This window comes from Amborella trichopoda, chromosome 9 (genome assembly GCF_054954075.1).
Source record: "Amborella trichopoda isolate Santa Cruz 75 chromosome 9, AtrichopodaSantaCruz75HAP2 v2.0, whole genome shotgun sequence".
Taxonomy (NCBI): domain Eukaryota; kingdom Viridiplantae; phylum Streptophyta; class Magnoliopsida; order Amborellales; family Amborellaceae; genus Amborella; species Amborella trichopoda.
Window position 1 is genome coordinate 16,983,603 of NC_142344.1, and position 14,670 is coordinate 16,998,272.

Below are 14,670 nucleotides of genomic sequence, written 5' to 3' on the forward strand. Positions count from 1 at the left end.
ATGGCCATACATCTCGATATCGGGAAGATCAATCAAAGGGTTTTTCAACATGAAAACTACCTTTGTCGATGAATTTTTGAGGTGCATCCGTAATGCTACATTTTAAGCTTCCATCCTTATATAAACCTTTTCTATTTAAAAAAAATATACTTTCTTGTTAAGTTTTAGTAGCTAGAGAAAAAGTACTGGGTTTTAGTCCCACGTGAAGAATAAAGTGTACAAAGAGTGGTATTCATGTGGGAACATCCTCATGCTTTATGTTCATGGAAGAAATGAGAGTGTGGGTGCATGTACGGAATACGTAAAGTGTCATTCGTGTGTGGGTGCAAGGGTGTTGGTGTACTTTCCACTTCTGCTCAAATCGACACCTGCTTGGGTGCAGGTCGCGCTTAGGACTCACTTGCCCCATTTTTACAAGATGTGACCCAGACCTAACAAGATGCATCGGATGACTGCGTGTGTAATCCAATGGCCCGTTGAGCCTAGGCGCATGGGCGTAGAGTCTGTTGGCTGTTTCAGCAATCAATAACTGTTGGATGGGTGTAGAGTGAATAGTCACAACCGTTTATATGAACAACCACTTCTAAGCTCCACTATGCACTCTATAAATAGGTATTGAACTTCCCAATTTTAATAAACTTTTTTGACTCGATTCTCTCTCTTTCTCCATTTTTCTCTGCTATGTTTCTCTCTAAAAATTGTGCATACTTTCTCTCTTTACTTTGAAGCAAGTCCGGTGCTCTGTAGCCGTGCTTCTTCTGTGCGATAATAGGCGAGTTTTTTTTGTGTCATGTTTTCAAATACCTGGAGGACTGTTTTGCCCTGTTTACCCATTTAAGCGAATGCATTATTCATACACATGCACCATACATGATCAAAATGCACCGCAAATTCCAAACCTCCCAATGTGCGTAGTATAGAATGTACTGTACACCCACGTATGTTCTGCACGACGCACACCATGCACTGTAGATATCAGGCAGACGCGCGCCCGCAATGTTCATCCATCCTTTGCGCATTGTGTCTACATTCGCTTAGTGTGGGATGGCTTCAACACCACTTAACACGCGCTTTATGCAACTCAATGTGCACTTTCATGTGCAAAGTGTGGGCCGTTGCTTGCCCTTGTGACGAGCATTGTGCACCCGCGCATTGTGCAATATGCACTACGTTCGCATGACACATGCGCACTGAGCACAACATAAATTATACTTAGTATTATATGTAAACAACCAAACACATGTAGAATATGCTATGCACCACGATGCATGAAGTGCCCACACAGCACACCACACCACAGCACACACAAACCTATTAAAAACCAACTAAAGTCAGCGCTTTGTGCTACTCAATGTGCTCTAGTCATGTGCAAAATGGAGGCGCAACGCCTGCCCTTGGAATGAGCATTGTGCACACCGTGTGCACTACGTCCGGGCTTTTAACATTCCTTACTTTACTTTGTGCAGTGTGCAATCCGCAAATCACCAAACAAATGCATAATAAAAAACTGCGCGCTGTCACAACATCGTATTATATGGAATGCACCGTACAGGTTCACATCATCATGTTATGCACAACATGCTATATCACTCCGTTATGCCTTGGGTGCATTGTGCATCTTGCATTTCCATTTGAGTGAGAATGCATTATTCATGCGCATGCACCACACATATCAAAATGCACCGCAAACGGCAAACCTCCCAATGTAACCAAAAATAAATAAATCTAAACCTCCCAATGTGTGTAGTACTGAATGTACTGTACCCACACCTATGTACCATACATGCACGTAGAAAGAAAGATTAATGTGATCTTGCCTGATGGATATATTATTTTATTTTATTTTTTTTCATTCCTTTTCTTTTCTTTTTCTTTTTCTTTTTTTTTGGGCAAAGATCACTTACAAGTAGTCTTATTACAATAACTCTTGCTTCAAAGAAAATAAAACTAACAAATCCAAGATCTTAAGAACTTTGATGCCACTAAACCAATTTTCTTTAAACAAAGAAAATATCCACAATTATTATGCTTAGGAACATAAAGATAATATAATTAAATATGATTATGAACAAAAAGAGAGTGTCGGAAATTACCTCAACCGGACCTATTATACCCCACACTAAGTCACCACCATCCGATGATGCTGGATCGACGATCCACTTTCAATATCTGATGCTGGATCAACGATCCACTTTCAATCTCAACTGGGAAAGCAATTTAGGTCAAACCCTCTAATAAAACAATGAACTCCTTTATCAAAAATATCAAACTCTTAGGTGAATCCCTTTAGCAACCTAGTTTGAGAGAAATGCTTCTTTTTTCTACTAAAACCCTAATCAGAGATGAGAGATCGTGAGAGAGTTGAGGGAACCACCATGAGAGATATATCAAAGATGAGAGAGTGAGACGTGCCCCTTTGGGTCTCTTGAGAGAGAGAAAAAAACTTTCTTAAGAGAGAGAGATATTCTAAGTGGGGCGTACCCCCTTTGTGGGATGTGAGAGATAGAGATGAGAATTAGCTGTAGAGATTTGGGTAGGGATCAATCCCCCTATTTATAGTGGTTGAACAAGATTATAGTTTATCAAGGTTTTTTTTGGTTTGTATCTTCTTGTGAGACTGAATATAAACTATTGATCTTGGATGATTTGTGAGGTGAGAGATTTGAATTATCAATTCCATATATGGGCCATCAGCATTATGGAAAGTGCTAAAACATTTATCCCCCTCTTTCCTTTAACGATTATCCTATCAATCTCTTTTTTTATTATTTAAAATATTTTTTAAAAATTAATACAATATTTTAAAATTAATTTGAATATTTAAATCAATCTAAAATCAATATCTTTGTTTTTATAAATTCAAATTTGATAACTAAAATATCTATATATCTAAAAAAATCCAATTAATAATTCTAAAAATCATATATCATTAAAACAAACATAATTAAATTCATTAGATGGGAAAAATGATTCATATGGTATAGGAATTAAATAATAAATATTGGGGCACTCCACCTTCAATTGTGGACTACAGTCCACACTTGCTTTATCAAACCAACCTAGTATTTCCTATAACCCATAGTCCATGTTGGAGCTCATTAGTGGGTCACTAAAGTCTGGCCGATGAGCTAAAGAGTTGTAATCGCAGTTTGTGGATTTCTGGTTCTCCCTAGAGACGTATCAAGATCACCTAGACTTGATGCGACCATAGCTCCTACGGCGCATAGGGGGTATCTCTCGCACATGCATAAGCTTGAACTTAAAAGGAAGTTTGCGTTCCTGAAATGGCTATCATTGTGCATGCCGTGTGATGGTTCATGGATGGGTCTTTTGGCCCCCGTCTCTGAAGGCCACCATCACACAAAATAATCACAATCTCTCGGCTCATTCATCCGGGTATACTCCAACCTCATCAAGGGATAATCTATTAAAACCCTTACCAGATAATTTTCTATGCCTAGGTAACATAGGTTTTTTCCAACCGCCTAGCCTAACTCGTCAAGATCAGTACGGTGTCAACAAACATCTTTTGCTTAGTATGGTCCACGAGGGACCACACTCTCAATGAGTTCATGTTCCATTTTATCAAAATGTTTATCACAAGCACTCATAAGGCATTTAATGGCCACACTTATGTAATGAATACTAATTCCCACTCACGTCACAAATTGCATAGAATCCTTGTGTGCTAAATAACGTGCAATACCAGTTCGCATGTGGTTATTGAACATTGACCACACATGCATTACGCATGTACATAGCGAGCCAGAAACCCCTTCCGTCCATCTATACCCTGTGTTAGAGAGAGAGAGAGAGAGAGAGAGAGAGAGAGAGAGAGAGAGGATCTATGGAACTTGTATTGTTTCTTAATGAGAATGTTGTAGAAGCCTCAATTTGATCTAATATAGGCCCCCGATTATAAAGCATCTACGGTTTGAGAGAAAAGCTTTTGGCCTCACATCTTTATTCGCATTTTGTCAAAAAATCTATTTCTAATTTTTCTTTATTCAATTTCAAAAATTCAAAATTTAAATATCTGAAAATTACCAAAATGCCCATGGTGTTTTGACTAAATGTGTGAGAGAGCAAGCTTAGGAAGGGCATGCCCCTATTTTATTCTTATTTTTTGACTTTATCTGTTTACAAGATTAAAAAAGATATCTCTCTATCTCTTAGCTAGCTTGTACATTTCTCTTGTAATAAGGTGACAAATGATACAAAGTTACTTTATTCACATCGAATGGAAAATACCCTGTGACAAATTGATTCAGTCAAAATAAGTAAAACTATAATCCGCTACATCACACCACAATAAAGTGGGAATCCAAACAAGCCCTAAACTATAAAGTGATTGTAATCAACCCTGCTTCAGCAACATATTACTGACATGGCGCTAATGTATTGCACATAGGCTAGGTGGATGTGGGGCCCATTGGCCATTTGGACCCTAGGTTTGTAAAGCGTTTGTCATTCTTTGGTATTTGATTAAAAGAAGTTTTGAAAACATGCTTTTGGTTCTAGAAAAATTTCAAAAAATACTAGAAAATTACTAAATATTGAGCCAAATAAAATTATTTTCAGGGAAATTATTATCTTTTAGAAAACAAAATTAGATGGTTGGGCACTCCACTCAGCTAATTGCAGAGCTTTGAGTCATTTTTTCAAATTGATCCAGCAAGACCCATGATCTATTGTGTTTGGTAACGCCTCATCGTTGGTTTATCAAAGTTTAACCCAATATGTGATCAAGTCCCGAAATTATAGTGGATTATAGCTGGACCCTAAGGATATTTACTCTTGCAAATGCGGGAGTTTGCAAGAGTACTCCCTTTAGTACATGTGCATGCCTCTTCTCAGTGGATCAATCCTAAAGAAGTGCAGCTTCCCTTTTTGTGATTGTCATATACATATGTTGTGAGAAGGCTAGATATTAGGGGTTTGTCTCACTCTCTCAAAGCCTAACCTTCATACAAAGGGCTTTAGTCATAATTTTTCAATAATCCTTAGAAGTACCAAAATCACAAATATTCTTTGACCCATAACCTCATACATATATATAACATAAATAGTCATGCCTTAGCTTGCATGATTATGAAGTATTCTCATACTGAGCATGATTAAGGACAACCATAAGTCCGTTTAGTTATTGCTTCTCAATCCGCTCCTCATGACCTGAGGTTTTGTAACTCCGTAATTACCAACTCTAAATCGTATTTCGCACAAATTCGATGAGACACAATGTTCTTATTCATTCCACTATGATTAAGAACTATAAGAAAATAATGGTGTCATAACATTGAAAGGCCACAATCCTACAAATATTTATCAAGATTATTTTCATCATGCCTCTTAAGGAACTGTCGCATAGAGCTCTAGGACTTAAAGGCCTCCTCCCCATATATATATATATATATAAAGAAGGAAAAAGAGAAAAGTCAATGGCGAGAGCTCAAAGACGATTTTTGTTCAATCGAGGGAGAATTATGACAAAGAAAGTATTCCAAGTGAGAACGATCCACCATTCGAATATCAGATTCGCCCAACACATACATCTATTTGGAGAATCCAAATCTAAGACGAGCTACTAAGAAAATATGAAGAACAAACACAGATTGGACTGTTTTCTTTAGTAATTCTAGCTTATTTTTTATTTTAACTGTAGTTTATGTTATTTTGGAATAAGTAAAGGTCACATTAGGTATTTTTACTTTAAGTTGGGTTTACGAGCTATTTTTATTTAAGTAAATAGTATTTGCGCTTAAATAAGTCATGCATGAAAAGAATAGGAAGATTCATGTTTTAATAAAAAAAAAGAAGAGAGTTTTTGCTTGGAGCCCAACTAGGGTTTTGTTCAATTTGTGTTTGTATTTGATTGGAAATGTATTACTTTTTGTATTCTTCATTGAGAATGTACATCAAATTTTTAATATTTTGTTTGTATTCATAGATTCTAATTAGTTTTTTAAATTCTTTATTGTATGTTGCTATAAGCTTTTCTTTTTTAAAAGTAAATTATAATTAAAAATAAAAAATAAAGAAGCTACTCCTCGATTTTATGGAAAAAAACAAATTTGTTTCTTCAAATATGCTACTTTTCACGAGCTTAGATATTTATAATGATACAAATCATAATTGATTTATTAAAGAAATTTATGGTAGGTGGGATCATAGTTTAAAAAAGTGGCTCATGTAGCACCTAGGCAGCCACCTAAGTAGAAGTAGATTTGGGTTGGAAATGCGGCTATAATCCCAAATCCTTTAGAAAAATTTATATAAGATACAATTATTATGAAATATATATCAATGAGAGTATCAACGGGTTCACAAGACATCTTGCAGGTAGCTAGAGGATGCTGCCCATTGTAAAAAAAGTTTGTGATGCTATTAAGGAGGAGATTAGGAATTAAATGAATTTAGTAAAATTTTCAAAAGAAGAAAAAGATGCATGTACAATAGAGTTAAGGACTAGGGTTCATGTTTTTAATAATAATGAGAGCGGTGAGGAGGTGGAGCAGCTTGCCTTGTCCCAGTCTAGGAAACGGACGGGAGGTCTAATTAGATCTAGTGGACCTAAGAGACCTTGGGTTAGGGGCATAGAGATACTTTTTTCACCCTGCTTGACCTTGAGGTTGTAGTTAGAGAAAACCAAGAAGCAAAATACCATGGAGAATAAAATCAAAGAGGAGAGTGAGAGAGAGAGAGAGAGAGAGTTGCTTAGTATATTACTCGATGGGCTTATGAAGCGGGCATTCCTTTAAATGCCTCTTGTCTTAGTAGGTTCTACACCTTGACAGAGGTAATTGGGCAAGCTGCGTTTGGGTTGAAGCCCCCAATCTTTTATGAGTTTCAAAACCTCTTTTGAAAAAAGAGGTGCGTATCACGAGGGAGATTGTGGACGCGCAAAAAAATACATGGGCTCAGTATGGGGGGTCCTTAGAGTGACAAGAAGAGAAGAAGTCGTATGAATTTGTTGGTGAATTGTCTTTTGAGGACTACTTTTTGAAGTTTATTTATGCCTCTAACGATATACATAGTGCAAAATGTTGGTTAACACCATCTAGGATGGGGAGCAATATGTTATTCAGGTTGTCACAAATAATGCTGCTCTTAATGTTTTTGCCTCTAATTTGTTGCACATGACTACCCTCATATCTTTTGGACATCATGCATGCACACTACATAAACCTCATGATTGAGCCTTTTGGAGGTATGAACAACATTGTAGGCACAATTAGGAAAGCTAAGTCAATTACAGCCTACATCTATAGCCACATCCTCACCCTCAATGATGCACATGTTTATAAAGCAGAAGTAGATAATAGGGTTGAGGATCACAAGATTTGCTCCCAGGTTCTATGTTTAGATAGCCTACATTCGAGGGAAGTCCAATTGAGGCAGTTGTTCACTTATGATAATTGGAGTGCATGCAAGTGGGTGAAGTGTCAGAAAGGGAAGTCAGTGAGAGATATTATCTTATCTTAGACTTTTTTGGTGGGGTGAAGGATGCTTTTAAGGTATTTTTTCCGTTGTCCCAGTCCTGCGTATGATTGACAGTGATGAGCCCTCCATGGGCTTCATATATGAGGCAATGGAAAGTTGCAAGAAAGAGAGCCCATAATTTGGATATGACGAGAGCCACTATGAGCAAGTTTCAAAGATTATTGATGAGAAGTGGGATAGGTAGTGATACTATCTATTGCATGCATTTGGTTGAACCCAACCTTTTTTTTTTTATGCTGATAATGGTATACAACAAATGACACAACTATGATTGGATTTAATAAGTGTCTGGATGTGCTAGTCTTTAATTAGGAAATCCAAGACATTATATGGATGAACGAATAAATTACAAGTACACATTGAAGTCTTTTGGAGTGCAATGGCAATAAGGCAAAGAATCAAAGTTGATCATGGTAACAATATGCTGAACCCGGTCTTCAAATTCAAGTTTCATGTTTGTTGTTTGTTTTTTTTATATTTCATATATAATTGTAATTCATAATAAATTCGTAGTCAATTGGTGGACCTAACATAGGTTTAGTGCTTCAAACTTAGAAAAGATGGTTAATCGCTATGTTGTCCAATTGTGAGTGAAATTGGAGTATTATTGGGATTATATGTTTGTTACTAATGTTCTATACTACTTAAGTTTAATGTGAACGATTAAATTATTTTATTAGTTTATAATTTACTAATTGGTATTGTTAATTACTTATTACTATGTAAATTCTAATATTAATGTTTCATTTTTATTGTATATGTTTGTAAGTTTTCATATAAATTAAAGAAACAAGCTTGAATCAAATAGGCTAAATGACTTTAGTTTATGTAGAATTTGTTCGATTTCTTGAAGAGAAGATTTACTCACATGATTCTTGAAGGGAAGATTTACTAAGCAAAAAAAAGAGACCCCATTAGAACAAAAACATGAAGAATGCCATGAAGTGGTTGGTTGTTAATGATGAGGTCAAGAGGCACGACAGGCTGATATGGAATATGGTTATGGAGGCTTCAAGTACAACAGTTGACCCTCCTAGGACCACTAGATAATCTTCACAAAGGACGGGCGGACAACTAGATAATCTTCACAAAGGATGGGTGGACTTGGGGGGGAGGGGAAGAGGGGACAGATTCAGAATAAACAGAAGAAAATGAGCGTTATGTTGAGGAGGGAGATGATTCCGATGATAATGAGCTCGACTCCATTGCATAGCGTTATATTGAGGAGGGAGATGATTCTGATGATGATGACCCTGACTCCGATGCATATGATACATTCAATCCTACTTTTCCTGATGATGGCTAAAGACTTGAGTCTTCAAGTCTATATTTCTTTCTTTTTTTTTTCCTCCTCTTATGCATATGGACTATGGAGTATATGGAGCATATGGACTATCGACTATATGGACTTGTGTTATGTCTAATAGTGAATTTGACTTTTGGATTATATTTTCCTATTTTTCTTAATCTATTAGTAACTAATTTTCCAGACTTCAAATACTTTGGACCTCAATATGCATTTTTTTACTATGTGCATGGAGTATCGACAAATAGTATGAAGTGTATGGACTATGGATGGACTATTGTATTATGCAGTCTTCATGTGTTATGCCTCAATATGCATTTTATGCACATAATTTGGACCTAAAATAGTTGGATATTCTTCCACTTGAGTTGGCCAGGCGGCCGCCCGGTGTTGGGTGGTCAAGAACCCCCCAGCATCTTGGTATCTCTTGGAATATTGGTGCAATATTCTATTTTACTTGAATATAAAAAAATTAAAGAAATTCTTAAAATCACGAATTTATCTGATACTTGGACGTTCAAAGAAATAAAGTTCCTGCTTTGAAAAGTGAGAGAAAAATCTAAAAATAACCATTATAAACCATGTTTCAAATAATTATAATCGTAACTAAAAATTGACAAAATTTGGAAAATGTGATATTGCTTATATTTTAAAAAATAAAAAGGAAATAGAGTAAATAAAAGTTAGAATTCATCGTATGCCCAACCATACGCGAATAACTACATAAATTTAAGGACTAAGATTAAATCAAACAAAATTTTAAATATTAAATTAAAGGCTTTTATTAAATATTGATAACACAAATACGAAAATATCAATATATCAAATTAATGAGGTGGTTAAATTAACTGACAACCAATAAAATAGTTATTGTTAAAAATCATTTACCAAAATATCCATTATTTTAAATTTGGACCAAAGATATCACAACATTTTGGTGATTGAGCCACTTAGGTTACTTAAGCTAAATGACTTAAATACTCTTGTTTCTTTTGGATTTCAAATTGAGTGCATGTTCTAGATTTTAAAAATAGCCAAAAAATAGTCTACTCCTAAGTAAGTCAAAAGTCCATTTACTCCCTTGAGTAAAATCGCACCTAGAATCAATTTTAGGATCCCAATTTTGGGGATATAACTTCTTCAACCCATAAATTAACCTCAACAAATTTTTTTCCCCCCTAATTGTACCTTTTATGCACTTAAAAAAAGTTATTTCTTGAGATTAGATAGAAATCATACCATTTTTAGATGTTGAGATCTAAGTGTTAGCAAACTCAAAATTTCAATGTTTTTATTGAGACTAATCATGTACTAGTTTTTACGTGGGTCCGAGAATTTCATATTAAAAGAATCCTTCCAAGTAGCTCTTCTAACCAAGAGAAATAAATTGTACGTGTTCTAAAAATATATTGAAGCAAATTTTTTATTAAACTAACATATTTTTACGTAGAGTCTAAAATAAATAGAGCTAAAAATATCTTTGGCTCAAATGGCTTAAATGCTCATTTCTAAACCCAGCACCATTTTTAATCTAAAATATACTCAATATTTTAAAACTCATAATAAATTAAGATATTTAGGTTATTTAGTCAAGGAAAATATTAGTAAGTACCTAACTCGAAGTTTAAAACGGAACCACTGTGTCAATAAAATTGTTAAGGCCGAGGTCCTAATGAATCAAACTAACGTACAATAAAATTGTTATGGCCGAGGTCCTAAACAATCAAACTAACGTACAAAACCTTCAAATAATGCGGAAATATTTTGTTTCAGTATCATCAATATTTACAATGGCCTTAAATTTTTTTCATCTCTAATTATAAAATTTTAAAATGTTGTAGTACTAAGACTTAAAATCTATTTTTTCTCAGGTCCATACATCTTGAGGTCGAGAAGATCGAATTTGAAAGATTTTTAGCATTAAAATAACCTCTTTCAATAAATTTTTAAGGTACGACTTAATTTGATTGTTTAGGGCCTCACCTTTATGTAAACTTCCTTCTTATTATTGAGGATGTTTGACAATATAATTTATTTTATTTTATTAAAGAAAAAAGCATGTAATGAAGTCTTACCCTATAGAGGGGCTCTCAGGCTCCAAAATTCAACTTTGCAAGGCTTTTGTATATGGGAAAGGTTTCTATACTTATACTTCCCCATCCAGCCGTCCAATTTTGATCAAGTGAGCCACTGATCGTTTGATCTAGATCCGACTCCCAGAATATTTTATTTTTAGTTTTTTTATACAAATTGTATAAAAAAATATGGCAATGTGCCATATCAATGGGATGCACCTAAAAAGAATATTAAAAAGAATTTTTCGATAAAATATAATGATCAAAATCCTCTTTAAATATTTTAAAGATATTTTAGTCATTTTATTTTATTGAGAATATTTTCTTCCATATTTTTTACAAGGGCAAGTTTAAGAGAGAAGTAGACCCTCAAAATTTAGTATCAAAATAATTTATAGAAAATATTAAAAATAAAATAATGTAGTGATGCCATCTTATCAATGGGACGCACTTAAAAAGATTATTAAAATTTTTTTTTCGATAAAGTATAACGATCAAAATACTTTTTAAATATTTTAAAAATATTAAAGATATTTTGATCATTCTATTTTATTGAAACTATGTTGTTTTATATTTTTTACCGGGGCAAGTTTAAAAGAGGAGTGCACCCTCAAAATTTAATATCAAAATAATTTGTAGAAAAATATTAAAAATAAAATAATGTAATGACGTGGGATTGTGATTGAGGCCATCTCAACCGTCCATTCAGATTGGACGGTTGGGCAGGGAGAAGTATAGGAGAACGATATGAGTTTTATGTAGTAGGCGACGGACGGAAAGCTTACTCGATAGATATTGTCTTCATCTGAATCGCAGGCTGAGTCGGTTTCGTGGACCGGCTGCTCTTCTTTCTCTTCCAGCCCTTACTCCGCTTCATTCCAAATTTCATTCCTCAGGTACAAAGAAACTCCTCTCTCTATCTCTCTCTCTCTCTCTCTCTCTTCATTATGTGCTCTGCCGTTTTTTAACACCACCCTGCCCCCAATTTTTTTTTTTTTTTTTGGGTTTTCTCGTAAGTATCAAAATAATGTAGTATCTTTAATTAGGGATTTGAAGCTTGAATTCTTCTAGTTTTGATTAGTTCCATTGTCTCTGTCATTTCTGATTTGATGAAAACGAATTTGGTGACCAACTTGATTTCGTTTCTGTTTGGGGTTTCTCGATAGATTTTTGTATGAGATGCTTCAGAGGTGTCCTTCATATGAGATTATTTCATCAAGTTGTTTCTATGTTGCATTTATATTACTGTTCTCACAAGCTCAGTTTGTTAAAGTAAAATACTTTGTGTTACTCTTTTGATCAGTGTAGCAGGACCCGAATAGGGGCGAGTTCCACGGCAACTCGCCAGAGCACCAAAAGAGACGTTAAAAATATAAAATAAGTAAAAAAAATAATTAGAAATATGTTTTTAGATGAATTTGATGGGTTTTGAGATGATTTGGAGAACTTGTCTTATCACATGACGTTAACATTTCTCAAAAAAAAAAAAAAAACAAAAGGACTTTTCTTATCACATGATCCAAAATTGTTTTCCTTTATTTTTTATTTTTTCCGAATGATTCATGGTATAAATTAAAATTTTAAAAAATCCATTGTTTATGTATTTTTTGATCTTTTATAGTTTTTTTAGTGATTTATATCGCTTCTTTTATTTTTTTCTGCTTTTATCTATTTTTATCATATTTTTAACTTTGTTTATTTTTTAACAATTCTTCTTGGTGTACATATATGGACTTGGCTGAGATACTTGGCTCAGCCCAGAGCCAATTACCTTGCCCCAGGCGAGTCCTGCCACACTGGTTTTGATAATTGGATTTTCCTTGAAAAATGATAGTGAATGTTGAATTTAGGCAAAGGGCAGCAGCAAAGTCATCCCCAAAGTTGCTACCATGGATTTTGATGAGTATGAGTACCTAGAAAAAACTGTTGAGAACCCTGAATTGTCAAAGAAATCTCTTAATGGAGAAGTCATAAAGTCAGGAGGTGATGGGGACTGCAAAAACTCAAGGGGCCGGGAAGATGAGAGTGGCCGAGAAACTGAGCTTAGGTCTACTAAGAGGGCGAGATCAGAGGAAGGATCGCATGAGAATGGAAGGTCTTCTCGTGATGATGAGCGTGAGCGTGAGCGACACAGATTTGAGAGAGATAGGGAGAGAGAAAAAGGCCGAGATGAGAGAGATAGGGAGAGAGAAAAAGGCCGAGATGAGAAAGATAGGGAGAGAGAAAAAGGCCGAGATGAGAAAGATAGGGAGAGAGAAAAAGGCCGAGATGAGAAAGATAGGAAGAGGAGCAGCAAAGAGCATTCTGACCGAAGCTCAAGGGATAGAGATAGAGCTTGGGAAAGAGACAGAAATAGAGATAGAGGGAGAGGCAGAGTCAGGGAGGACAGAAATGGAAGAGAGAAGGATAGTGAGAGGGGGAGAGATATATACAAGGAACGTGATCGTGAAGGGGAAAGGGAGAGGGAGAGTGAGCAAGAGAGATCACGCAGAAGCAGCAGCAATTCTGGAAAGCACCGTGATCGTGATAGGGAGGCTGAACGAGAAAAAGAGTTGACAGAAAGAGACAAGGATAAGGACATAAGAGATAGAGACAGCAGGTACCATTTATCTCTTTTATGTTAGTTGTATTGAAATATTGATGCTGCTATTCTTTTGTACATATGAGTTCGCCTTTGTTTCCCTGCATCCTTCTTTGTTTGCCTACTATTTCCTTTGGTACAGATAGATTTATTCCTCCTAATTCATTTGATAGTTATTATAGAACAAATGGGTTTATTTTTACATATTCAAGAATCATATCATGGGATATTATCAAAAAGAACAATCATGGCAGGTAATGGGCAGTTTTGGGACATGTGTAAAGCCCTCAGATTTCTTGTAGGAAGCACCCAAGAGTTCTGCAATATTGAGATTTTAAATAGTCTTCTATGAAAGATCAATATTAGTACATCCCGATACTTCTTTTGCTTTATTGGTTATTGATATCTTGATACACTTTATGCAAGGGATGCATGATCATGAGGATTTTATGTGAATCACTGTGATTACACATAACACTTAATGCGAGCTGTTGAGACGTTATGTTTGCCTTGAAGAGAGATATTGATGTTATTCAAAGTTGGCATGTAGTTATGTCAACTTTTGCATCCCAAAGTAAATTTTTTCTGTGTGAGGCCCACAATTCAATCTCAATATTTTGTTGCTGAAATGCAATTTCAGTCATACTTTGCTATTTAACTTTTCAGAAGATCACAAGAGAAAGAACATTTACAATTGGGAACCATCATCTGTCTTCAGTTCACAGTTTGCCATTGCTACATTTGTGGTAAGGGGTCATCTAGTACTCATCCAGGATGGCTTGATGTCTTGGACATCAACACTCTATGAAACTAGATTGGAAGTGAATGCAAAGTTTGAGGTGAGGTGAACTGCTTATTTTTGTTTCTTGGACATTGAGTACGAGTATCCCGCCATCTTATGAGTCCGTCACTAAGTATGCACAAACTTGTGTTTCATGGACGTGGGTGTCTATATCTAACACAAGATGCATGTCTAAACTGACAACTTTAGAAACTCTAACATGGTAGCACCTTTGTACTTTTATACTAAACTGATTTCTAGTTAACACTTAACACTGTATCTCATGTAGATGTAATACATTTAGACTCTTCGAAATAGAAGAGAGCCAATTATATTCTATCTATAGACCCAAACACAAATTATCGTGAAATGTAATACACAAGCATTAATTGGATTTCAACTGGTTCATATGACAATATAAAATTTA

General features: G+C 35.2%; 1 protein-coding gene across 4 annotated transcripts in view; it reads left to right on the forward strand.

The window, feature by feature from the left end:
* Positions 1 to 11,687: 11,687 nt before the first annotated feature.
* The window catches only part of LOC18424523 (uncharacterized), a 36,208-nt gene continuing 33,225 nt past the window's right edge, over positions 11,688 to 14,670 (forward strand). For 2 of the 4 annotated variants that reach the window (XM_006829109.4, XM_088848520.1), the window contains exons 1-2: positions 11,688 to 11,777; positions 12,732 to 13,480. In XM_006829109.4, the coding sequence (XP_006829172.1) occupies positions 12,771 to 13,480 (710 nt within the window). In that variant the 5' untranslated portion in view covers positions 11,688 to 11,777; positions 12,732 to 12,770. Of the gene's footprint in view, positions 11,778 to 12,715; positions 13,481 to 14,670 lie in introns of those variants that run through there. The other 2 variants (XM_020676615.2, XM_020676616.2) reach the window with 2 other exon arrangements.